Raw genomic sequence first — 27,379 nt, forward strand, 5'->3', positions numbered from 1 at the left:
AGAAAAACATTTACTCATTTTCCCATTGTATGTTTTAACTGAATGGTGTCTTCTACTGCCTGCTTTATATTCTTCTTTAGGTCGTTTCTAACTATGCCAGCATAAATTTATGTTATCTTAAAGTATAGATGTGCAGGTTTAAAAAGCTGCAAACGTGCTAAGGTCATTAAAATTGGGACTGAGGGAAAACATGAGGGTTTGTTTTTTTTTTTAACTCCTAAAATAGAAACAATTGACTGCAAGTTAAAGGACTTGTTCAAGTATATTGTGTTTATTATAGTTTAAATAACCCAAACTGCAGAAGTATGAAGTGTTCCTCCCCCTGCTCTTCTCTTCCCCAGGATAAAGGTGACAAAATGGAAATCTGTCTACAGCTTTCAGGATTTTTTATCAATGGCTTTATCCTCAGGCTGAATGAGACAGAAAGGAGGAGAGTTTGATTTTCCTGTTTATAAGAACAACATCTTTAAGAAACAGGTATTTATTTTATTAAAACCAGAAAAACTGTGAAGGTTCACATTTGTGTAGTCTATAAGGATCAATGTTTTTTCCACAGTTGTTAACCATAATTTCATTGCACAGCTAAATTAAGAATACCGTCCCAAGCATATACAGCTTTTCATTAGTCATTATAGTGCCGTATTTTATTTCCAAACCAAGCCTAAGCAACATGAGTGATATAATTTAAGACCGAATTTTGGAAGCAAGTGGTAGTGTCTCTGTGAGCGTAGAAGAATGTTACTGTTGAGGAAAGCTGCCAGGAAGTTATCCCAAGGCTGTTACAGGTTTCCTGACTTCAGCTGTGTGTCTGGGTTGAGGAGGAAAGAGTTATCACCCAGAACGTGGTAGCCAGCAGGACTGTAGAGGACACATGAGGGACACGGCTGACTTGGGTTGTGTAAGGGGGAGGTGTCATCGTCTTTGACTTTGTCGTCTTCTCGATGGTCCAGTCTGGACTGAAGCACATACAGGTGGGTTTTTTCCAGTGCTGTTCTGCAGTTTCCTGTTTAGCACAGGGATGATGAGAAAATACCACAGGACCTTGCAGTTTCCTCTGTGTCAGGTTGTCTGCCATTACCACTGTGTCGAGGTGGTGGGTCCAGCTTTCTTGGTTCTTCAGCCACTTCTGATTGAAACAGCTCCTCTCTTCTCCTTCTGGCTCTTAATACCCTTCATTCCGTACTTTCTTTTAGGCCAGGACTTTGTTTTTCAAATAAGTTACCTCTGAGCAAGTATACTTTTACTTGTGTGTGAAAGAAAGCAGCTCCCTAGTGGAGTTATATGCTGCTGGTTGCTATATCTGAGCATGTACAGCACAATAGTGGTGACAGATGATAACTAGGTTAAAAAAGAAAATAAAAAAATTCCACATAAGTTGTGCTGGATGACTTAAACATCTGTGGAAAATCTCACATAAAACGCACGTAAATTTTTCTTGAAGTTCTTTTGAAAGCTCTTCTGAAAAGTAAGGTTGATGCCCAGTATCCTGCTAGGATTAAATAATCTGATGATCCAAGATGAATAGGTTTCCTTCAAGGTCTAGTTAGCATACGCAAGAGTGTGTGTCAGTGCTTGTTGTGTACAAAAAAAATACAAAAATTTTCATCTGTTTTTACAAAAATGTGTGCATCTAATTGTCATGGCAGGAGGAAAAAATATTTGCGGAAGCTTAATCAAAAGCTTTCTTCTTCTATTTCAGGATTTCATTAAATAGTATTCTTACATTATACCTAAATATTAGTATACTGTGACCACCAGAGTGCACATTGTTCCGATTGTAGTGAACCTCTCTGTTTCAGAGATCTGAACATTCCCCATTTTTCTCCATATAGGAAATCAACCCAAAATTTAATTCAGTCTGATGCTGTGTTTGTTTACAATAAATTCTTACAAGTATCTGAAACGTTTGCTTTATGTTGTTAAATGGGCATGTCATTCCCCTGTCAAGAGTAATAGTATCCTCTAAAACAAATTAATGACCAGTTCCAATGAAGAAACACTGTTACGGAAACAAGTTAGGGAAATAGCACAAAGAGAGTCATGTAACATTTTTGTTCGGAAGAGCTCAGGCTACCTTGTGTCTTACAGTGAAACTGGAGAGCTTTTACATCAACCTGGTGTACTGGCTGTGGGAAATGACCCCCTTTAAACCATTAATGCTGGAGTGGTGCCTTTAATTCCAAACTTCTCTTTTGTTAACCTTTGTTTTTCAACAAAGTGGCTTGCTAATGATACAGTAGAAAAAATGGCCAATGAGATGGGAGTATATAGTGTAAAATTTCAATTTGTTGATGAGACAATGTAAGTAAAACTGTTGGTAGTATGAAGTAGTACATACTAGGAGAACCAATTGCATGCAATGTGAGTCTAATTGAAACTGTAATAACCAGAGGCAAAATAAGTCTGTTCGTGCTGTACAGTTATGGTTTTGGTAAATACTGATGTGTGTATAGTAGGATGGAAAATAATACTTTGCATGTTGTAGTGTTTTGCTTAGACTGGTGCAGTTTTATTTAAATACTGTGTTTGGTATAGGCCACGTTACTTCTTCCTGGCTTGATTTTTCTGCTGTCTTGCACAAAACTACTAGAGCACAGAAAAAAACCTGCCCACTGAGAAAAAATTAAATATTTAAATAAAAAAGGTTTAAAATAACTGCATGTTTGTAAAACATTGGTTAAGTCCTGAATTCCTAAGTGGAATTCATTGCCATTGCTCAACTGCAGTGCTCCATTCAGCTATTTATGTTACCCCAGGATCTGTAAAAGGGAAGAATGAAGCAAGTCATTTTAGTTTCTCCAGAACTTGCATTTTCTGGAAGAACAAGTTGGCAGGTCTGTGTTTTATTACATCAAAGATTATGGCATCTGTCACATTGTGCTGTGACTTAATGGTAAAATCATGTCTGCTGCCATTAGTCAGCTCCTTGATTAGCCTTTTGAGTAGAGAGATGTTACTAGTGGGTGTAGTGGTACCACAGATGCGGTCTAGCTTATTGTTTAAACTTACAACTTTGGTTTCATCAGGTTATAATATTTTCTATTACAGTTAGACATTTACACAGCTTCTGATTACTCTGTGAAATTCAGTGACATAAAACTGTGAGCCAGTGAGTCTGAGGAGGTGTAGTTCCATTCAAGGGAATGCTGTCAAGAATATTATCTTTTACCTGTTGTATCAAAACCTGTTTGATTTTTAGGTGCAGAACTTTTGTCTTGATTCAAAAGTAGGAAAGACTGTTTCTTGTCAAACCAAACTTTTGTCTTGCAAGTTTAGTCTATTGTATGACTAGAAAATAAATTCCTTAAATCTAGATCATTGCATTCTCTGCTTACATATTCATCTTGTTTGTTTAAATTTTCTCAGAGATCTACTTGTGTTTTTACAGTAGAGTTACCATAAATAAATACGGGAGGTAATGCACAATAGTTTGTTTAATTAAAAAAGAAAAAAAACAAAACAAAAAACCCCAAACAAACACAAAAATTACAACAAAAAAACCTCCCGTGATATTGCCTAAACCAAATTGTAAAAACTGAATGCCAGAATATGATGAATCTGTCCTGGGAACATCCATTCTAAATTTCACATGGTCTAATAGTGATGCTACTTCAAAATGGACCATTTTTGTTTACAGTGTGCTTTTTATTCAATGTATGACTATTTTGGAATCACATCTAACAACTTTTTTTCTCTCTTTTACAGACTGGACTTTGACATTCTTTTCATGAAAGAGGTTTCCAAGTAGCTGACTTATAATAACTTTGAGAAGAATTTCTATGTAGCTCTTACTTTCAAGAGTGCTGCAAAAATGATTACTTCAGATCTGCCAGTACTACAGTGAGTATACATTTCTCTATATATTTTAAATCTTCAGTTTTAAAAAGCTGGAAGTAAACAGAGGGGTGATTGTGAGGACAAAGCACAAGCTAGAGAGAAGTGCAGATTAGTGTGACTGTTCCAGGCCTCCTGTGTTGTTATATGCTGAAAAACTGTGTAAGAAAATAAAACACTTACATATAAAAAAGTATCTTTTATGTTATGGAGATCTGACTTCACTGTGAAAAGTAAAACACAAGATCTTTGCACTTTTATGCTTCTAAATGTTGTGAGATTTCAGAAATGTGTATGGGTTTTAGTCATAATTGACAGTATTTGTATATTCCAGTTCCATACTCTTTCTTACAACTAGCTGTATTTATTGTGCAAAAAGCCTTTGGCTTCTGCAATTGAAGACAGCAAGTGGCATTAGCATGTTTTGGTCTTGCTGGGAAATAGGAGTGGCTTATACAAGTGAGAACATCACTGTACCTGGATAAAGTGAACATGTTGGAAATAGAGTGGAAGTCTATAATGGGAGAGCTAGAGAGTAAATCAAGTAGAGTTAAGAAAGGAATTTTAGAAAGAGGAATAAAGTGGAGCTTTATTTGATGTGGTGGGTTGACCTTGGCCAGCTGTCAGACACCCACCCAGCCGCCCTGTCACTCCCTTCCTCAACAGGACGAGGGGAGAAAAGAAGATGAAAAAGCTTGTGGGGCAAGATAAAGAAAGGGAGATCACTTATCAATTGCCCTCACAGGCGAAACAGACTCAGCTTGGAAAAAAGGAATTTATTGCCAGTTAAAAAAATTCGGATGATGGCGAGAAACAAAGACCAGAGTTAAAACGTGTTCCTTGTCCCCCTGGTTCCACGTCACCCCTTCTTTGCTGACGCCCGGACTCGCAGCCCAGGCGCGGGGCCCTCCGAGGGCTGTGGTGGGGATGCCTGCTCCAGCGCCGGGCCCGCGGGGTGCCTGTGTCCGGGCACCACCAGCACCCTCGGCCTCCTCCTGCTCCCCCAGGGCCGGTCCCTCACCCCCCAGGAAGCGCTTGGCTTCTCCTCAGAGAGCCCCCCCTCCGGCCACCCCGCTGCCACCACCGTGCCACGTAAACCAAATACGTTCAGTAATTGTCTGATGTTAAGTTTTTTTTGCTTGGAATAAACATAGGAAAAGAGGAACTACAACAGGGTGTAAAAGAGCCTCAGTTTATCAAGGTTGAGTGGTGTTCCAAAACTAAGATTTCAAGTGTCTTTGTTTAAGAAACTGAATGCTTAGGGAATCATAGAGTTATTTGTCTGACCTTAATAATACCATGCTCTGCATTGCAAGTTTTTCTTACATTTTTAAAAACCTCTTTCAAAAAAAGTTAATGTCTGCTGTGGGTGAGCACATGCATAAAGACAGGAATGACCCTGATGGGTACCACTGCGTGGGGAGTGTCAGCCCTGCGGGGGTTCTGGCCAGCTTTGAGGGTAGTTGTGGAAAAAAATCTTTCTTGCTTCATATTTTCCTGGATGTGCCACATTCAAGAAGTGAGAATGTGCTTTTGAAATGTGCCAGGGACAAAACGCTGGGAGATTCTGTCACAGAAACAGTAGGAAAGGGATATTCCTGTTCCCAGTTCAAGAAGCTAGATGGCTTTAAGAAGTGAATGAAATATTGTAGGGTTTAAGGTTAAAAAGTGGATATTAATAGATTTGGTAATTCTGCACACCAGCTGAGAAACCTGAGGGTCATTAAAGATGTCAGCATATTCTTTAATCAGAAGATGATTGTGAGCCACCGATATTATGCAATATTAAAAAATGAAATAAAACATGTATGTTATTGTTTCTGGTAGAGCTGGGAATCCTTCAATGCCACTGTGCAAAGTGCTGGTGAGATATCATCATCAGTAATATATGTATAGTTTTGGTTGCTTGTAAACAAGAGGAGATCTTTCTTATTACAAAAAACAATCCGCAGGATTTGCATGTAAAGGTTTTGAGACTCTCTTGAGGGCTCAGAACATTAAGTCTAGTGTGGACAAGGTATCAAAGAAAGTGATAACCGCTCATTCAGTAGGTCCCAACCAGACTTTAATCAGAAAGGAGTCTAAGGGTGAGAAAACCTGAAGCAGTCTTTGGTTTAGAGGTATTCACTTCACATGTTTAGATTTGGGAAGCCACAGTCTGGTTCCACACAGAGAGCACCAGAGCTTTCTTTCTAGCTCTTAAATAAGAAGCTTTGAAGGATTATTATAATCTACTACTCCTATGCTTTATTTATACTTTTTCTTATTTTTTTCTAATCTTTTTGGCTACCCTCTTTAAACAAAGGGTCCTAAAGTCAATTTTATATATTAATGTGCTTTGTTTAGGACCTTATTAAATATTCCCTCTCAAATTCTTCTCTGTTGAGGGAACATGAAAGGAGAAATCTTTAATCTTTCTGGATTCATAGGAGTGTCTTCACAACACAGCGAAGACAGGATCTCACTTAGCCGTGTTTCAGATGTAGGGAAGAAAATGCTGATGTATTAGACCTGGGTGACTGACTGTTATGAGTCCTCTCTCAATGGGATGATTCATATTTGCTATGAGGCATGTTCCTCTTCAGATTTTGAAGATCAACCATGAGAGCTGATTCATCCATGATTCATGAGCCCGTGCATTTAGCCATTTTTCTTCATGAATGATTTTGTTTTACCAAGCTGAGTCTGGTGGTAGCAATTACTGAATTTATCTCTGCCAGAACCTTGAGCCACCTCAGCAACACGAATAAAAGCTTATAGAAGCATTTTTATTTACAAAAACTGATACATGAACATAGCTTTTTGATGTGGTCTGTTTTTAAGCAGGGTGGCACAAGCTCTATAGCTAGGGATTTATGTAACAGTAGAAGGAAGGTAAATTTGTTTTGATTTATTTTAAAGAGATGTGAAATTTACTGTGTCTGTGTAAATAGGTTCTTCGGAACTATAACATGGTAAAGGGCTGCCCAGTAACCTGTTAATTCTTCATTACCATATGGTTAGTTTCAACAGCTAATTATTGTAACTTTGGAATTATATACCTGGAGTTTTTAGGGGAGGGATCATGGAGTTACTGCCAGTTTTCTTAGGATGCTTGAGCCACCACAGAAACCAGAAAGAGAAGCAGAGTAAATTTGAGCTCCTAAAAGGGATTATCACTTGTCTGCTTTACTCTACCCACCCCAATCTTGCAGGTCTCCCACACTCTGCCAAATTCTCTTATGTCTCTATCATGTCAAAGGTGTCCTAGAGAAAAAAGTTTTAGCCTTAGGCATTTGCCGCCTCTCCTCTTTGTAAATGAGGCAGGTCTCCTTAGGGCCAGATTATTTTCCCTCCCAACAGTTTCAGGAAAGATAAATTGTGACTAAGCCTAGATTTTCCCCTCAGATGACTAGTCATACACGCGTAAAATAGGGGTAGGATAATTCTGGCCTGTAAAGCTGTGGATGACTGCCACCAGATAAATTACTTCCTAGCAGTTTTGCAAGATGTGTAGGGAATGAGGGAGATGGATGCTGGCCAGATGCTCTTCTCAATGAGTGTTAAAAACCTGACAGAACTGCAGGCAGTTGAGAGATGCTTTACTCTCCTCCTCTGAGATCAGAAATAAGAAGAAAAGGGGTAGCGTGTGTGTGTTCCCAGAGCAACTCTAAGGCTTTGACAGAAACAAGCAGCACTGCCTCCCAAACTGAAGGGACTCAAGGCTGCAGTGGAAGGGCCTTTTTGTGCAGGTCTTGATGATTCGGATACAATTCCCTGCTGCTTGAAATTATGTTTATTTTAATGTTAAATCAGCCAAGGACTGTAGATTGTCCTTGATCCTGTCTCTCTACTCCAAATAATGTAAGGATTGAAGGGAACTTACTTTCTGATGTTTTCCCCTTACTCCTTACATACTTGTATTCTTTGCCATAAAGAAGTCTCCTTTCTGCCTCACATATTGCTAGTGTGAGATTCATCTTGTTTAGTTTTAAACTTTTATATTTGAGCTACTTGTCTAGATCACCTTACCATCAATGGAAGGAAAAAAAATATAAACTGTCTGACCAATTTTGAACACTGATCTTAGCATGAGATATGTTGTACCTTAAGATTTTCTGTTTTCTGCATTGTCTGTCTCAAATTTAGATTAGTTGAATTGCACCCTTAGTACTGATTTGTTGAACCTTTCCCGAAAGTCTTCCAGCAAACCAGAGAAGTACTACCAGAAAAGTATTAGAGGAACATGGTTATCAGAAGCATGGTTAAGACAACAGTCTCTTTCAAAGAAGGGAAGATGATTAATAATTAAACTGTTTCTTCCATATGCAGTGTTCTGAAGCAGTTGAAATTTCCAGAACTATATACACAAATCTTGGTAGGTTTGGCCGGACCTGGACAGAGGCTGTGGCCAAGTCAAGTTTTCTGTGGAGAAGAGGCATGCAACATAGTAGTACAGTTTAACTCATTTATATAGCTCTAGTGTTTTAAGGAAAGTGTTTGAGCCATTTGTTTAAGAGGACTGCTGAATCTGGTTTTAATGGAGAAAAACCTTTATCCTGGTGATATTAGGGGTTTGGTTTTGTAAGCTACCAAAGCTACAGTGATTCCCCAGTAATGAAGGTATTGTTTAGACTACACCATGTCTAAAGTTTTTCCAGTAAGGATCTGTGTAGACCAGGGAGAAGCTTATTTTTTCTATAGAGAGCAAGAGAGAATGGCTTTAATTTCACTACAGCAGAAGAAAGTAGCAGATATTTTTATGGGGTTCCTCACTTCTGTATTCAAAAGTTATTTTAAAAAAAAAATTGTCATTGTGAGGCAATAAACATTTTTGTCATATTGAGTTGCTGTGTGATGGCTGGTCTTTCAGTAGAGGCTGGATACATCCATCTGCAGACACTGTTTTCAGCTATATTCACTGCACTGGTTTTTACCAGTGTGGCCCTATTTTACCAAATCATTTTGAATTATGTGTGGGGTATCTTTTCTTTGGCTTTAGGTTTTTACATTTTTTTTTTTTTTCAAATCCATAGCTCAGTATTGAGTTTTTAGAGATTTCATGCTTTATGAAGCAGAGAAGCTACTCCTCTTTCATTTTATCCCAACAAAGCTGCATTTTCAGTATTTTGTGGAGATAATTTTTTACAAGTGTATACTTTGGGAACTCAGCTGTAATTGAAGGCTGTTTTTTAATCTGAGGTGCCTGTTTTTTTGGGATGTGTAGAGTATTTAGAGATAATTCGTTGAAGGTACTTTGAGAAAAGGAGATTTATATATGTTGTATTGCACTCTAGCTTTTGTAGAGGATTCTGTGGACCCCTTGGTGTTCTTGTGCTTGCAGATTGGAAAAAGTTGGAAAATGATGTCTTAGTACTAGAAATTCATCATAGTTCTGCAGAATTATTTGGGTTATAGCAGACATAGAACAATATAGTAATTTCAGTAAAGAGAAGTATCAGAACATTCTTGATTCTGATGCAATGATGTTTGTATCTTTCTGTATTACTAAATAGCTTTCTTGATGATACAGCAAACTTGTGAAGTGCTCTTGATTTATAAAACAAGCAAAAAAAAGCCTCCAGACAGTGTGGAAGATCTGTGTAGATCTTGACTTGTCAAAACTTCTCAGTTTCTGTAAACCAGATCGCTAATGCCACTTTTTATGTTTGAGCCTGTATAAAATGATGGAATAGGTCTGATTTTCACCTTCCCCTTGCAGAAATTTTACAGCAGTTTAACTCCTTTCACTTCAAGGAAATGATACTGGATTTAAAAAAATCTCTGAGGAGAGCTACACTTTGACCCATCTTTGAGTAATCTAGGACATTATTACAGTTACTCTTTTACTTACAGAGATCTCATGCACTGGTGGTCTTGCAAACTAAAAGCACCTCAGTAACAGGAATGGTTTTGCTTCTGGGCTCTTCTTGGGCAAAACCTAATTCCTCAGAAGATCATTTACAAGCTGAGTTTCTTCAAGCAGCCAGGCCTGTTTTAAAGGCAGAGAAATACCTCTGCACCTGGCTTGTGGCAGGTGGGGTGGAAATTGGGGTAATGTTTTTTCTCTACTTAGTATGGTCTTAAGTCTAAAACGGGAATGATTGAAAAATTATACTGTGGGCTTCTCTGCTAATAGACATTGAGCAGTGTCAAGGTTTTTTCATTGTACAAGTGAAAACGTTTTTCTAACTGCAAGAATCATACATGTCTTCAGATCAAAGTGAGTTTTCTGGTTTGTGCCTCACGGTCAGTGTTAATCCTCTCTTTATTAACAGCTGCACAATACCATTGTCTTCCGGTGTGACTAAAATCACAACGTAACATGAGTGGGAACTTGTGTAACTGTTCTAATGATGGGATAGCTGGGTTGGACTCCAGTTTGCTTTCTCTTGGCCTTGAGAACAGCTCAGAAGTAGTTATTAAGAGTAAAAGAAAGTTGATAGCAGTGAATACATTGTGGGAGGGATATGTTGAGAATGTGCTGTTTAATATAGCCAGTTTTTGAACTGTAACATGGTTTCTAAAGAAGCTGTTAATTTAAATAACTTTCAGTCTATAAAATGACATTCCAGCCCATAAAAAGGTAAGGCTTTTTGCCAGGGCTGCCAGGGCTAACAACGCTTAGTTCCTTAGTTTACAGAATAAATGTGGCAAGCCTTTTAATGCTAACTTTTTTTCTTTTTTTTCTGGCTTAGGACTAAATATTTAATCAGTCAGTTATAGATTACTTGTTGATTTCAAATCATTTTAATTTATCTAGTGTTTTTCCCCCCCTAGGGATTCTACAAATGAAACTACTGCACATTCAGATGCTGGCAGTGAGCTTGAAGAAGCAGAAGTCAAAGGAAAAAGAAAAAGGGGCCGTCCTGGCAGGCCTCCAGTATGTGTCATTTAGTTTTGTTTTGTTATGCATCTATTTAAAATTGACTGCAAACTGTTTTTCATCTAATCATCTTGTGGTCACATAAATAGGCTTTTAATGAGCCCTATGTCAAACTCTATGAAGACTTGTAGAATGAAATATTTATCAGATTGATACACAAGCAATGTTTGAAGTGTTTAAAAAGGGACATAAAAATGAGCTCATAATAGCTATTATTTTTTTCTTTCACTAGCTACTTACATGAACATGATAATTTTGTTCTTATTGTCATATTACAACATTCTTCCGGACACAAAAGTGATCACAGTAAGCACGACCACTTTCTGCTTTGAAAGTCGTAATGAATTTTAAGTGACATTTGAGCCATCCTTTTAGTAACTGGTAATCTCTTAATGTGAGCGGAAGAGTTGCAGCATAGTGTTAACTAAATGCCTGAGAAGATCTATTAACACATCTTAAAAATTAATGTAATTGACATACACTGTGTCCTACATATAGATTGGGAGCATCAGCCTATTCCCTAGCATAATGCAGCACATAATATTGCTGCCTGTTGTATAAGATTTGCTGTTCTTCAGTGGTCTTTGCCATTGCTGGCCCATGAATGGGAACATACAGAAACAATTCTCTATTACACATAGTATTTAAGGAGGCTTTCTCTTTTCATTTATTTCACAGAATAGCAGATTTATTGGAAAATACAGAAAAAGTTATGTGTGTTATGTTGTCTTTCAATTTAGTTCTTCAGGGTCATCAGATATAGTTCTCTTGATTGTATCATGTGAAGTACACACTGTGGAATTAAGATTTTTGGTGGGAAGTTCTATGGGTTCGTTATTAATGGTTTTGATTCTCCTCTTAGTCTTTGTCTACGTGTACACTCCTGGTATGAATGTACTATACATATATCACTAGTAGATTGAGGTAGGGTTTTTTTTGTTGTTTGTTTGATTTTGGGGTTGTTTTTTTTTTACCCTAAGACTAACATGGGCTATTAAGTCTGTAGGAATGGACAGAACCGTGTGTTCCTCTCAAGCATGCTGGTCAAGCTGGAGCAAACTCCTCCTTTGTATTGGCTTTCAATTTGTATCGCAGTTTCCAGACTAACTTTGGGAGACAGTATTTTAACTCCTGGGCTTTTCTGGGTGTATTGACTTACGTTTCGAAAGCTTTTGAACAGTGTTTCCTGTGATGGCCTGTATTCTTCATCAGATGAACAGATGTGCTCACAAACATGGAGCTTCTTTACAGGCAGCTTTGAAGAAGCATGTAAAGAGAACAGGTCATCTGTTTATATAACTTGTAAACAAAGGGCAAAATCAGAAATTATATATTGTGGTTTGAGCCCAGAGGGCAACTGAGCACCACACAGCTGCTTGGTCACTCTTTCCCCCTCAGGATGTGGAGGAGAAAACAGAACAAAAGGCTCAGGGATTGAGACAAGGGCAGGGAGCGATGACTTACCAATTATGGTCCTAGGCAAAAGACAGACTTCATTGGGGAAGAAAAAAAGCCCATTAATTTAATTTGAACACCAGCACCTCTTAATTTTCCAGTGTAGGACAGTGAGAAATACAACTACATCTTAAAAACACCTTCCCCCACACCGTTCTCTTCTTCCCAGGCTCATCTTTTCTCCTGAATTCTCTACCTCCTCCCTTCCCTGAGGTGCAGGTGGGCAGTGGATGGGGGTTGCGGACAGTCCATCACCCATTGCTCCTGCCGCTCCTTCCTCCTCAGGGGGAGGACTCCTCACACTCTTCCCCTGCTCCAGCGTGGGGTCCCTCTCACAGGAGACAGTCCTACATGAACTTTCTCCGACGTGAATCCTTCCCACAGGCTGCAGCTCTCCACAAACTGCTCCGGCGTGGGTCCCTCCCAGCAACAGACCGCTCTGGCGTGGGCTGCCCTCAGAGTCCCGGCCCTCTTCAGGCGCTGCCGCCTGCTCCGGCGTGGGCTCCTCCACGGGCTGCAGGTCGGCATCTGCTCCACCGGTGACCTCCGTGGGTGCAGGGCACGGCCTGCCCTCTCACCACGGGCTGCAGGGGACTCCTTCCTCCTCCTTTCTTCCACTGACCTCGGTGTTTGCAGAGATACTTCCCTCACAACTCCTCCTCCCAGGTTCCCCTTCTTAAATAGGTTCTTGCAGAGGTGCAGCCACCGTCACTGATTGGCTCGGCCTTGGTGCAGAGATGGGTCTGCCTTGGAGCCGGGGGACCTTCGAGAAGCTTCTCACAGGGGCCACCGCTGTAGCCCCCCGCATTACCAAAACCCTGCCTCACACACAAACCCAACGCATTATTTTAAGAATCTCATCAGTAAATCTATGAGTTTTGCAGGTTTAAGAAAAAAAAAAATAAAAAAGAGGATGGTGCAACCTGGTTGCTAACCCAGAAGGTTGTCAGAGTAAGGAATTTAAAGCAACACTAATGGTGTTTTGTACCCACAACACGTTCACTGGAAGGGAAAGGTGAATGTTACAAAAGATGTTTCTCATCTCTCTGAACTTATCAGTAGCTCCTGTGGGAATTTTCACTGAAGCACTCTACTGGTCCTGTGGTCCTGCTATCAAGTTTCTACAGGATCCAGTTCCTCATTATGCTTTGAACAACTCCAGGCTCATTAACTGTACATGATTGTAAAGTGATGAGTGTACAGAGGAAGCAGCCATTGCTTCATACATAAAATGATGGGCTGTGAACTGGCTGTTGCTGCTGAGGAGCACAACCTTAGGGTTATCAGAGATGATTCCATGATGGCATCATTTTAATGCTCAGTAGGGGTCAAAAATAACAAATCCAGTCTGAGGAAGAGAATAGAGAATGAAAAAAATACTGTATCCTTTATAACACTGTGGTTTGCCAAAATTTGGAATACTTTGCACAATTTTGTTTTTTCTTCCCCTCTCAACCTCTGCCCCAAAATCTCAAGAAGGATGTATTAGGACTGGAAGAGGTTCGGAGAAGAGAAACAAAGATGGCCAGTCATGGAATCAGGCTGGGAGGGACCTCAAGAGGTCTCATTGCAACCGCCTGCTCAGAGCAGGATCAGCTTTGGGATCAGACCACATTGCTTGGGGCTTTTCCAGTCTGGTCTCGAAAACCTCCAAGACTGGAAACTGCGTAGCCTCTTTCAGCAACCTGTTTCGTTTTATTTTGTGAAAAAGGTCTCCCCTATAGGCAGTTGGAACATCTTGCTTCAGTTCATGACTGCTGTCATTTTTCGTCCCACTGTATGCCTCTCCAAAAAGCTCACAGGCGAGGTGCTTCCCTGTTTGTAGCCCTCTGCTGAACTTCTAGGTTATTTTAATACCTTTTGCATTGAGAGGGCCAGAACTGGACATAGTGTTCCAGATATGGGCTAAGATGCACAGAGTAGAAGGGTGTAATCACTTGTCTTGGTTTATTGTTGTGTTCCTCTTAGTACAGCCCAGGGTGTTGATGGCCTTTGCTGCTCAGGTACGTGGATGTCTCATGTCCAGTTTGCTGTCTACTAAGACACTGAGATCCTTTTCCACAGAGCTGTTCCCTGTCTAGCTGGTCTCCAGCCTGTGTTTGTACAGGGATTTATTCTTCTGTCAGGGGCAGGTCTTTCCACTTGTCCAGGTTGAATTTTGAGTGTACTGTTAGCCCAGTCCTTTGGACTGTCAATAACAGTCTTGACCTTGATGTCACTAAGTGCTCTCCTTGCCAACTTGGTGTCATCTGCACACTTGTCAGGAGCACACTCTCTCACCCTCTCTGGCTGTCTGATAAAGATGGGAAACTGGACATGTTCCAGTTAAACTTTGGTCATATTTCCTCATCACCATCCTCAAGGTAGAGGATGATCCATTAACTGCTATGCTCTGAACCCAATGGTTCAACCACTTGTCTACCCACCTAGTAGTCTACTCATCCAGATCATAACTTTGCAATTCAAATACAGGAATATTTTGGGAGAGACTGTTGAAAACCTTGCTAAAGTCAATGTCATCTGTTGCTCCCCCCTCATCCACAAATTTAGTCATTTTGCTACAATTTTTTGGGTGACTGGACAAAATGTATATGTTTGGATACACGATCAAATCCTGCCTTCGTAATTGATACAGCAGCAACAGAAAGGAGGAAAAAAGATTTTTCTACCAAAAAATTACCAAAAAGAAATAAGCCACTCGGTGTCTATTATCCTTGAGGAGGAATGCAAACACCTTGGAAAGTCTAATCTGGGCAATTAAATTTATAACATTATTTGATATTAAAAGTCCTGGACTTGGTAATTGAGGTATTGGTTTTGCAAACACTGTATTTCACTTTCTTTCCTCCTCCACACTGCTCACCTATCCATGTTGCTAACCCATCCACTTTCCTCAGGTGAATTATCTGTTTCTTACAGGAGGTGCAGCTCTGACATTTTTTCCCCCACTCTTCCATCTGCTAACGAGATTTTTATTTCCTCCACAGGTACCACTTACCTATAGTCTCAGATGTGAAAGAGATTAAAATACTTAGTTAAATTCAGAGCAATTTTTCTCAACTGATACTTAGCTTTGTTGCTTTTATTGTCTGTTATAGACTTAAAGGAAGGCTTTTCTGCCTAAAGGCTCTTCTGGTTTTTGTGGTTTTTATTTTCGTAACTAAAATATTATGGTCTAATAAGATTTGATCTCTCCTTGTAAATGCTGATTTGCTTATGTCCTTAGGCCATCACAACTACAGTGACACATCTACTATAAACATATTGACCTCTTTTGGAAAGAGAGTTTATTCTGTGCTGTTTTGTAGAGCTGCACGCAATGTACTCTATCAAATATATGTATGTTTTTATTTTAAATAAGTTTCTGCTGTAGTGTTATAGAATGGACTTGACCTTTTATCAGAAGTATAGACTACTACTAGAGGATTTTCCAGACTTTTTTCCAAAGACAGACATTTATCTCTTCAGATTTCAGACTTTTGTAAAGAGATGGTCTTCATTTGGAAATTTGCTATTCGTAGCAAATACCCCTTCAGTTCATAGAGAACCTTAATATTTTGGGGAACCTTCCCTTCCTGAAAATCCTGCTTTCCAGGTTGCCCCTCCACTTCTACGAGGCACTATTCTAATGAGTACTTGACCGAGTAGACTAGACTGTCAACTTGCAAAGAGATTAAATGGTCCTTCAAAATAACTCTTAGAATCTAACCTGATTGTCCTGAATTCACTGACCCTTGCAGTGAATTTAGCAGGAGTTGCACCATGTCCCGTTCTAGCATTGACAGTGGCTGGGGCTGGCCTCCCCCCCCTTGCCCATATCTGCTTCTGAACTCTGAGTCTTGTAGACCAGATACCTGTGGAATGACTGGCCAAGAGGTGAATGTGTCCAGTCAGTGGGATATTTTGGTGCGTGTATTTATGCGATACTGTATGTGAGCATACAGTCTGGATATACATTTAGTGAATTGTATGGGGTGTATTTAAGAAGTGACCTGTAACAGTCCTTGTGTTGAAGTTCCTGAGTAACACTAGATAAAAATTCCTTTTCTGTCTGGTGCATTATTGAAACACATGGGTATGGATGTGCTCTCCCGTTCTAGGTAAGGGATTTGAAAGCCCAAGGGCTTATGATGCAATGCAACTTTCACATTTGTGAGCTCGGGCTCAGATCAGTTATTTATCCATGCTTTTTTGTCTCCTCTCTTGGATCAGCGCTCTCTGTTCAATGTTGTTGGCATGCTTTATTTTAACCTGCCTGGCCTTACCTTCCCAGGAGCTCAGCATAGTTTGGCTTAAACCTCAGCTGTTAGAGGGTGAGGGAGTGAGAGAGATCCCTGGCTGTATTTCAGCTCTGAGGTAGGAGCATACAGTTAGTCTCTTTGACTCAGACTGACATTTCTTCTTGTCCTCTTTCTGTTCCAGAGGTGGCAGTTCTGGGATCTCTGCTGGTGTCTCTTTTCAGCCCATTCTCAGGGCCACAGCATGCCTTTCTTCAACTCCTCTCCTCAGATTCTTCTATTGAGGCAAGATGGAACAAGGCACTTCTCCTTTTGTCCCAAGTGCAGACCGTATGGTTTTGCTTTCAGGTCCTTTTATATTTTTCGGTATGGAGGAGACAGACCACAATACCTTATCTTTGCATCCTTATGTGAAATTCTAACTTTGCAGCAGACTCTTAGCCTTATTTAGTCTCGTAGAATGGATGTTAGATACTGCAGGGGATTCAGTTTTCCTTCTAGTTCCAAATCATGCGTATCCTGATTAACAGTAGGAAGGAGTCCTCTCGGAAGAATTTTTTTTCATAGTAGTCGACCTCTGTGGTTTGGTGTGACTTACATCAGTGTCCTGTTTCAACTTGCTTGTCTGATATTGTAGGTCTGTCCTTTAAAACTGAAGTGAATAAGTCTTTCTGTAGTTCTGTGGAAATGCATTGCACATACAGCCAGCATGTGAAGACTTCTGCATCCCAGCACTTGTAGCTTCCTGGTGGAGAAATCCTAATGACATTAGAAATTTTCCTTTTAAGCTTTCAATGAGATGATCCATGTGCTTTTGGAATCTAATATATTATTCATTTTTCTGTGGAAATAGGCTTTTTTTGGTAGCAATTGCCTCAGCTAGAACAATTGAAGTGATTCAAGCATTTATAGCAGACTCTCTTGATTCTTTAAGATGACTTACAGAACTCTTGCTAGGTTTTTAAATAAGAATGGAGAAGAAGCACCACCAGAACCCCCCAACACTGTCTCTGGTTTTGGTGTTTTGGTTTGGTGTTTTTTTTTTTTTTTTGGTTTTGTTTTTTTTTGTTGTTGTTGTTGTTCTAAACTGCATATGCTACAGCTGAAGCAGCTCTATATGCGCTGGATATTAGGGGACCTGCATCTGTCTTTATTTGCCGGATGAGGCTTTTCACAGGGAGCAACTTGTTTGTTTCTATGACAAAAGAAAGGCCGATGCCTGACAGTTTGAGTCCAAGAACTTCTTTCTAGATAACCATGATAATGTTACAAAGTGTGTGGTAGCCTTCATTTTTTAATCAGTATTAATTCAGAAAGAGCTCAGATATTACCACTCTTCCACTTAACACAAGGTTATAATGCAGAGGCCTTTCAAGAGGGTGATGCCTTTGAGGGGCAAGTTCTTGAGTCCTACTCAAGTGAAAGGTTAAAAAGCTTCTTTCAGCTATTTTGAGAAATGGGGTATTGCTTTAAATTACTTATGGTATGAATGCACATAGAGGCCATCATTTAAGGTGGCAGGCTAGGTGGAGTTACTGACCTGTAACACTTTGACTGTCCTTATTTCTTTGTGAAGTGCATCACATCAACTTGGGAAATGTTAATGAAAAATGTCAAGCCACTTCCACTTTTTTTTTTTGTAGTATGTGAATTAACTTTCACTGTATTACTTGATTTTACAAATGTGGGTCACTTTTTTTTTTTTTTTCCTCCACAACCATTTTAAAGACATGAAAGGAAAAGTGTTATCTAGCTAATTTGTTACAAAATTCTGAATTGTCATAATTTTAGTTTAATTGCAGTTGAGGTATTTTGTTTCCTGTATGCCTCAGTTTAAGCCTTAAAGCAACACGTGAACTATGTCGGCATCCATATGACCATTTTAGAGTTGCTTCCGTGGCATGTTCTAGAACTTCTGAAGTTCCTAATGCTGTTGTGTATAAATCCTCAGCTTTACTTGTTATCAGTTGAATCTGCTGCACAGATCTGAAAAATCATTAATAACTTCTGTTTTCATTTAGCAACTCATTCTATTTTGACACTTCCACCAGTCTGACTGTCTGTCCTGGGTCTCAGAGTGAAAGCACAGATTTAACTGTTACAGGCTCCAAGCAGCACCCTTCTTGGTGTGTGATTAAAAAGCCTCAAGCTTTCTTACCTTGTTATGCTTCTTTATCCCTCCCTCTGGTAGTCCTAATTTACCTCAGTGTTGGCTCTGCCATTGCAGCAGATGCCTGGATTATGGAAATGGTTACAAGGCTTTATGAATACATGTAGATACAGTGTTGTTAACTAGCTTGCCTTTTCCATGACTTTTCAGAGATCCCTCTTGTAAACAGGAGAAAAGTCACTTTTGAGTCTGGAAGACAATCAGTTCTTACCCACCACAGGACTTTCAACAGACTGATACTTAAAAGGAAGAAAAAAAAAAAAAAAAAAAAACCACTCATGCATGACTATCAATTTAAGGGGGCTTTAGGTAGAGGCAGGAAATTTCTGGCTGAAAGGGTGTAAAGGGGCAAACAGTAACCACAACTGGTGTTCCTGTTAGGAAGCATTGGTTCTGTTTTTCCTGTGTCTTGATGACCATTTGGTGGATCCTCAAGAGAGTAGACTTGCTACAAATTCACTCTGATGTGGAAGCTCTTCATGGAATTAGAGGATGAGGAGTTTTTTGTGTTGAGCTGAAAGACCACCCTTTCCTGTGAATTCAGGTATATCTCTTCTGGAATGCAGTGCTACCTCTGTTTGTCATCCTCAATGCCAAACATAATTTTTAGATTTGTAGCTTGGCTTTGCAATTCAAATTCCAAGAGAACCCTGCCTCTGCAGATATTCCACAGGTATTCTGTATCGTGGAGGAGTCCTCTTTGCATTTCTGTGGATGTACCAGTCCATGCTTTTCCTTCACTTGCTTCAGTGGTGTTGGATGTCTCCATCCTGGGATAGAATCATATACTACGTTGGAAGGGACCTCAGGGATCATCTAGTCCAACCTTTCTGGCAACGCGCGGTCTAGATAAGATGGTCTAGCATCCTGTCTAGCTAAATCCTCAAAGTGTCCAATGCTGGGAATCCACCACTTCCCTGTGGAGATTATTCCAATGGCTGATAGTTCTCATTGTGAAAAATTTTCCTTTTGATGAAAATTTTCCTCTTGAAATAGGGTTGGTTACCTGGTTACCTATTCAACTTTGTACTCAGAGGTAGGAACCTGTATGAAGCTCAGATCTGTCAGGATGGCCTGCAAAGTTTCTTCCTGTAAATTCAGGGACACCACATGCAAGTAATGTCTGACAACAGCATTGTAATATTGTATGTTAATGATTAAGGTAATACCAATACCTCACTTCTGTGCCATGTGCTTGCAAAACTTTATAATTAGAGTACCAGGTAGTTTTTGTTGCCTGGAGAACCTGTGCATGACTTGCTTTCATACTTGCACTCCAGAGTGGGATTGATGCCTGCTGGGTGAACGTGCTCTGCAGTGCAAGTGGACAGCCTTCTTCTAGTGCCTCTCCACCTGAAAATAATGTTAATCCTTGCCTAACTCAGGAAGTTCTAGTTTTGGATTTTCTACAATTTCTCAGTGGAGGATCCTTGTCTGCTTGTTTTGACTCTTCAGACAGGATTCAGTACAGATCCTGCATCTGGATTTAGCTACCCCAGCTTGGATGCAGAATGGCTTTTGTTAAATGAAAGACTTGGTTTCTCCACTGAGAGAGATGTCCTCATTGTCAATAGAAAATCTATACCAGAGGGAAACTTGAAAGTAGACTCAGTACTACATCTGGTGTTAATTCAGGTCCAGGATATTGAGATTTTTACTTGGGCTTAAAGAATCTGGCTTTGTCCAGTAATTCTGTCAAAAGTGTATGTCTCAGTTATTTCTGTGCCTCTTCTGAGAGCTCACTGGTGTTCTCATCCTTCTAATTCAAACTATGAGTCTTGGTCAGAGCATCCCCCTTTCCCCAGGATATCTGGCAAAAGTGGAGTTGAAACTGAGCATTTACATGTCTTGTGATTACTTATTTTGATCGTGTGCATGCTGGTCCATAGTACTCATGCCAGTGTAGGTGGCTTTTCTCACTGCTCTCCAGTAACAAGGTATCTTTGCATGCGTGCATTTCATGTCCATCTACTTGCTTTCCCTTCATCCTTGAAGTGTTTAGTGTCTCCCTTTGAAATACGTGTTGAGAAAAACTGAGTATAGAGGGGGCTTGCATAAGCTTCTGTGAAGGGCATCAACTTGCATTCCTGCCTTCATTTAGCAGTACTTGTAGCTAGTTGAAGTGCTTATGGCTTACTGTCATCCAGATTGAATAAGCACATGGATTATATATTTTAAAAGACTCAATTTATTTCAGATTCTTTGTCATTTTATTAAATAGCGATCGTGTGTCTCTTTGGAGCTTGGTAGAGCTCAAACATTTCATGTATTGATAGCTTTCTTGCTGATAAAGGCAGCTTTGCACGTTTAAAGATTCGTTGAGGGAGAATGCATATTCTTTTGATCATAAGGGCGGATGTTATCCAAAAAGCTTTTCGGAGAGATTGTACCATTATTTTAAGATTTCCAGCTTATGTTTGTATGCAAGTCCTTAATTGAATATTTGCAAGAGGCTGTTGCGGTTGCACTCTACCTTGCCCTTTTCTTTGGCTCTCTGGCCCCACCAGCAGTGATCCCTTTTAAAGTAAGGCGAAAGCTAGACTGCAGGTCTGTCTTCTGCCAGCTCTCTTCCAGACATCAGAGCCCTTTCCTCTGCAGGAAAATTCTTAAGGTGTCTGCAATTGGAAGAGGCAACCAAAAACGATGACTTCACGTTCTTTACTAAAAGCTTTAATTGAAACTGGCTGACAGTTAACTCAGGTAGATGGTACCGTGAGGATATTGTCCCGAATGTAATCTTCAGTTGCTTGCGTGTTGTTTTCTTTAATATAATTCCTCAAAATAGCTTAATTGTTCTGTGTAAAATGGCAGCTTTTGCTTTTGACTGCCTTACGGGAGGGAGAAAGAATAGAATATGGAAATAAGATCATAGCAGGGATCTTACATTATTTTCCCCAGAAAATTTCTTTTTTATTTTGACAAAAGGTGACTTAAATTCAGAGCAAACTGTTCACTAGGTGACTTCTTACAATTGGGGTCTGTACCACCTGATTAGAAGCTTGAAGAACCTAGAAAAAATTTGCATTATGTAATTTAGATTCATAGGGAAAATGTTTTAACTCACAAAATTTTGAAGCAAGGGGCTATTATGATGATCTACTAAATCTGGCTATATAAATTCAGTGATTTAATTTGGGTTGAAGAGTTCACTCTTTTTGGTACAGAGTTTCTTATAAAAGTTGTATAAAAATGAAAATACAGAAAATTTATGTTAATATGACAAGTGTAATTTTAATAACTTATTGTCTTACCAAGATCTGTAGTTATTCTAAAAGTTTGTGTGCCAACATAGACCACTTTTGCTGTCCTGTCTGTAATTTGCTACCATTCATCTAGTTTTAGTCATGTTGTCAACTGTTTGTGTTGAATAAGACTAATAATAACAACACTAATATGGGTATTGACATGGACTGGTACTCCAGGGTTGGAAATTCACCACTACTTACCTTGACATGATAGTGGCTTTTAAGTTTTTCCTTGACAATACTGATAGATAAAGATGCATGTACCTGACTGGATAACACCCTAAGCAACCTGGTTGAATTTCATAGCTGACCTTGGTTTGAGCAGGAGGTCAGGCTGGAGTCCTCCTGAGATCCCTTCCAGCCTGGCTTATTCTGTGATACCTGTATGTATGTATGTGTGTGACTGTATAAAAGTGTGTGTAATATTAATGTATAATTTATAAAGATACATTGAGTGATTTCAGGTATAGCTATAATAAATTTTCATTCTACTGGTTTTCTTTGCCCAGTCTGCCACTAAGAAACCACGGAAGTCTCCAGCAGACAAGGGTCGTTCTGAATCTGGAGCTAGAGGAGCAAGTCGTGGAAGAGCTAATGGCCACCCTCAGCAGAATGGAGAAGGGGACCCTGTCACTTTGTTTGAGGTGGTTAAGCTGGGAAAGAGTGCTATGCAGGTAAAATAACTAATTGTGTTACCCCTTCATGATTCAGTGTATCCTGACTATAGGAGTTCAGTCTAAGCTCTGCTTTTGTAAATAATTGCATTTTTTCATAACGTGTATTGATCCAACAGGCTGCCTGTGTATGATAAAGTAAGGGACCGAATGTTCTTTGATTGGATTGAGGACTGTCATATAGACTTCTGAAAGACAAGAGACAGATCAGAAAGTCATATATTTCAAATTTTCCGTTATTTTGTTCATTACTTCCAAATAGAAAATACATGTTGGTATTAAGCAGTGCATTAAAGAATATTCTGTAATAAGTTTTATGTGCGGAAAAAGTATATAATATTATTGATGGATCCAAGGCTTTTTTTATTTGCTTGGGTTTTTTTTCAAAATTACCTGCTGACACAAGCAATTGTGAGTACTGTGCACTGCCACTTGTATTCTTCTTGCTGTCCCCACCAGAGCCATAAAGGCTAAACTAGTTGCCTAGCCTTTCTCTGTGCCTGAGGGACAAGGATGGGGACACATCCTGCAGGCGAATTTTTCATTGTAAAAGGAGTATCTAAGATAGTTGTAGTGAATTGCCTCTGGAAGTGTTTCTCTACTCCTTTGTTTTGATCAATTTTAGAGGTCTTACAGGAGCTGTTGGGCCAGGTGAGTCCCACCTTGAGAACCTCTAGAGATGATTGGTTTTGACAGTACTTCTATACTTTTTGTAAGTTACTGTGCTTCAGCTGTTGTTTTTGCTGCTCAAAGGAGAAACAATGTGCCCAAAACACCGTTCATCTGGTGCAGTGCAAAGCCAACAGTCATTCCTACTGAAGGTTTCTTTAAGCAAACCTCCTTTACTTTGTATTTCAACAAAACAGGACTCATGTGATATCAATTAGTTTGTTTTGACTTTGTGGTGCTAACTAACATGAGAAAATTATGAATTAGGAAAATGAGGTGCCAAGTCCCATTTTCAATATTACTTTTAGTGTAGCTAAAAGCTAAGTCTAATTGGCTCCCAAAGGAATCTAGTCTTCTAAATGAGTGAAAGCTGTTGAAAATTTTCTCTCAATCTCAAATCTGTGGAAGGCCATTTTAAAGAAGTAATAAACAGGCAGAAAATGAGAATTTTTATTCTTCATAGTTGCTGTATTTACAGTTATTCAGGATTGACCCTTCTTATCTAGTAGGTGAAGACAGAACAAATTTACTCCTGACAAAGCTATAGATTCCTTATGCTGCTTCTTCCTACATGTTTTAAGTTAGGGCTTTCAACATTGCTTGGTTTTCAATGCTTTTTCAAATTTTGTTTTTGGCAGGATTTGAGGAAACATCTGGAGTCTATTTTCTGGTTTTACTGTGGTACAGAACATACAATATGCTTTATGTAGTATATTTGTCTTAGAGTTATTGATATTTGCAGGAGCCAAATGAAAAAGAATGGGTGATTACTTTGATATTTGATGAATGTGTGCGTGTGTGGAATTGACTTTGATGCATTTCATCTACTTCAAAAGAGATGCTGTTGGAAGTCTTGTGCAGATGAAATTCTAAAAAAGAGTCTGCATGTTTGTATTAAGAAATCTTTGAAATTCAAATACTAAGGAATTGTTTTGAGAAATTTAGTATTTGTATATGTATATATAGATGGGTGTGTGTCTGTATATTTATGTGTCTATCTATGTGCATGCACATGCTTAAAATGTGCCCAGCCTACATATATGAGAAAGTAGTAGCACATTTTAAGCAGTGGAGAAATGAGAAACAGTAAAGGAATAGGCAAGTTTGTTTGAAGGCCTGGGATGCAAACAGGCATAGATGACTTGAGCCACAGTTTCAAGAGTATATGTCACTTGTGCACCTATGAAAATTTTACTGTTGGTAAAAATATTTAAAAAGAGAGAGAAAACCCGTAGTGGGAAAGAGGATGCAATTAAAATGTGATTTAATACTTTTTAACTTGCACTTCTGTGCAATAATCTCATGTTGAAACCAAGGTTTCATAAACCAAACTTGTTAATATCTTTATACTTTTCTTATTCCTTAATATCGTAGGAATTTTGATTTTATAATTAGGAATGCTTGGCATTTTTGTTTTTCATAGTTTGAGTGCAGGTTTTTTGTGGCTAATTTTAGCAATTTTGTCAGTATTGCACATTTTCAGACAAATGCCATATATTTGTATTTGTCAGAACCTATTATTTCTCAATATTTAGTTCTTTCCCTGTAATATGAACCAAAATTTTTCTACACTGCTCTTAAGTTTGCTTCCAGCAATGAAAACCCAGAGAAATTCAATTAACGGATTCTGAGATTACATGGGAATCATGTGGTTTCGTTTCTGATCTATCTGCTCCTGCTGTTTGCTCTCAGAATTTATTTTAGTTGTTAGATTTTTCTGGCTTCGTGTTGCCAACTCATGGAAGTCCGTAGCTGAATTCAATTCGCACTTCTTTTAAGTTTGTCCTCTATTTTGGTTCTTATAGCAGGATTCATTTACTTCTTTTCTTCAGGCTTCTTGCTCTTTGGTTCTTCCAGGGAAACAAAGTTAGTTTAATATTTTATATTTCAAGTATATGTAACTTCAGAGCTGCTCTTTCCATATAAATCTTTGCCTCTATTATGAAGTGCTGGTTGTGTTGGTGTTAAGTCTCATTTGAACTCTATAAATCAATTTGATACCCACATTAAGTTGGTATCAGATTGTTGTCACTGTTTTATAATCTGCTCTGTAACCTTTTGTGCAGTTAGTTGCTTCAGAAGTTTCTCTGTCGGCAGCTCTCTGTGTATGAAGTGTGATATGACCCACTGTTGACATTTTCTGCGGGTACATTTTGTCAGTCCATTAAGACTGTTCATAGAGATTTTTTAGGCTCTATGTTTTTGTTTTTTTTTTTTTTTTTTTCCCCTTAGGCAAACATGATGCTCTTCTGCTTTTTGTCATTTGCTTTTTTTTTTTTTTTTTTTTTTTTTTAATTTATTTTATTTTTCCCTCAAATGATCTTACGGAGACGGCTATATCCACTATATTTCCCCGCCCTAAACCTCCATAGGCAGAATGGACTAAATCACCAGTTCTCACATGCTAAACTGCCTGATTTTCCCCTGATGGGAGTGAAGGGTGTGGGTGAGCCTCTGCTCCCCCAGCTGAGCCCCCAGGACAGAGGCGGACTTGCAGCTTAAATCTTCATAGGCATTTCTGCATTGGTCTCTGGCCCTGGCATCAAGCTGGCGATGAAATAAAGAGCGTGTGATGATCTCAGATTTTGTTTAGGACTCAGTCTGAAATTTTCTCATAAGTAAATTGCAACCAAGTAGCTGTAATTAAGTTTGTACAAACCAAGCATAGAAATGTTCTGCTTTCTTGTGTGCAAAGGGGGTTTGTGCCTCCCGCAGGACATCAGAGAGGATCATCAGTAATGGTAAGAGGTGTTCGATACCAAAACATGACCAGATCTACGCCTCGATTGCTCTGTAATACTATGTGTGTTGCCAGTTATCCTTAACTGATGTTAGCAGTTCACTACAGACTGGATGCTGATTTGGAAAAAAATATTTGACCCGTCTGCCCACGCTCAGCTAATAAAAGTAATCTCAGTGTTGGTTAGACATAGTCCAGAGTAAATATGGCTCCATTATCTGCCAACAAGCATTTTAGGTTATGTACCCAAAGACAGCTTTCTAGTATGTAGAAATTGAATTTTTTGTTGTCTCTCCAGTTGTTCTTTGTCCCTCCTGAAATTAAGAATGTATGTTGTTCCTCACTGTTCTTGTCTGCACACCCTGGCACGCATGAACTGGAGTCCTTCGAGGTCGCCTTCCTGTTTGAGTAAAGCTCTATTTGTAGCACTGCTTACCCTCTCATAAGAAGTTTTCTTTGTTTCTTATGTTTCAATTCCTCAGGTTTTTGTTGTCTTTGCACCTACTGACCTCATGTTAGCAAGCTGGGACTCTTGCTCACGGTACTACACTGGCTAGAAAGTTTGAGTCTCAGAGCAGGAACGTCATGAGACCTTTTTTTCCCTAAAGTTGTCTATCTGAAAGGATTAAAAATCTTCCATTAATATTAATTTAAAATATTTCTGAAACCTTAACAATATTTTCAGTATTATTTTCAATATTATACTGATTTTCAGTATTTATCCATTTATCACAGACTGATGTTCAAAATTAGTACATGCAGAAATAAAGGGTATGTATCCTTGTAGTTATACTTGTCATCTCTTGGAAATAATATGAAAGAGGTAAAGAAACCCTTTCACCACTTTCAGCAGGGCTCTGTTTTGTTCCCTGTGTGCTAAAATCTTACTGGTGTGGTTGCCAGTTCCTTTTATCATCATGTATCAGGATTGGATGACGTTTAGTCATCAACATCTGCATCTGAAATTATTTTCTGATTGAAATTCCTAGTAGAATAGCTCCAATATCTTTTTCTATCACTTTGAGATTTGATGATCTGTACAAGAAAGGCAGGGTAGTCTGTTCTTCCAAAGAGGTGATAATGTTTTTGTGCATCTTGTTAATAGGCCATATCCTATGTAATTTCAGTATATTTTGTATTTTCATAGCATCTGGGGCAGAAATAGACCGTTATGGTCTGTGTATGACGTCCCTGCATAGCTCAGACCACGGAATTACAACCAATCCTGTATGAAGCCAACAGCTTCTTTTACATCCCCCATTTTGCTAGAGTAATATTAATACTAGTTTCAGTGAATGAGAAGTTGGCAGGGGGGAGAACCTTAGCAGCTGTGGAGGCAGAGCTGAAGTTGTGAACACTGCGGGTCCTGCTCAGGTCTCGCCGCAGTAGCTGCTCCCCTGCCCCTGGTGGTCATTGGCCATTGCAGCGGGGAGCTGGGCTGGTGAAGGTGGAGCAGGAGGTGGCCCTGGCCTTGGAGAAGGCATCTGTT

General features: G+C 39.3%; 1 protein-coding gene across 4 annotated transcripts in view; it reads left to right on the forward strand.

Annotated features, from left to right (window-relative positions):
• Positions 1-27,379, forward strand: part of STAG1 (stromal antigen 1) — a 198,651-nt gene that overhangs the window by 39,363 nt on the left and 131,909 nt on the right. For 2 of the 4 annotated variants that reach the window (XM_042798545.1, XM_032992581.2), the window contains exons 2-5: positions 342-477; positions 3,706-3,840; positions 10,594-10,696; positions 22,302-22,481. In XM_042798545.1, the coding sequence (XP_042654479.1) occupies positions 3,812-3,840; positions 10,594-10,696; positions 22,302-22,481 (312 nt within the window). In that variant the 5' untranslated portion in view covers positions 342-477; positions 3,706-3,811. The remainder of the gene's footprint in view (positions 1-341; positions 478-3,705; positions 3,841-10,593; positions 10,697-22,301; positions 22,482-27,379) is intronic. The other 2 variants (XM_032992583.2, XM_042798550.1) reach the window with 2 other exon arrangements.

This window comes from Tyto alba, unplaced genomic scaffold (genome assembly GCF_018691265.1).
Source record: "Tyto alba isolate M040663 unplaced genomic scaffold, T.alba_DEE_v4.0 Super-Scaffold_10, whole genome shotgun sequence".
NCBI classification, from domain to species: domain Eukaryota; kingdom Metazoa; phylum Chordata; class Aves; order Strigiformes; family Tytonidae; genus Tyto; species Tyto alba.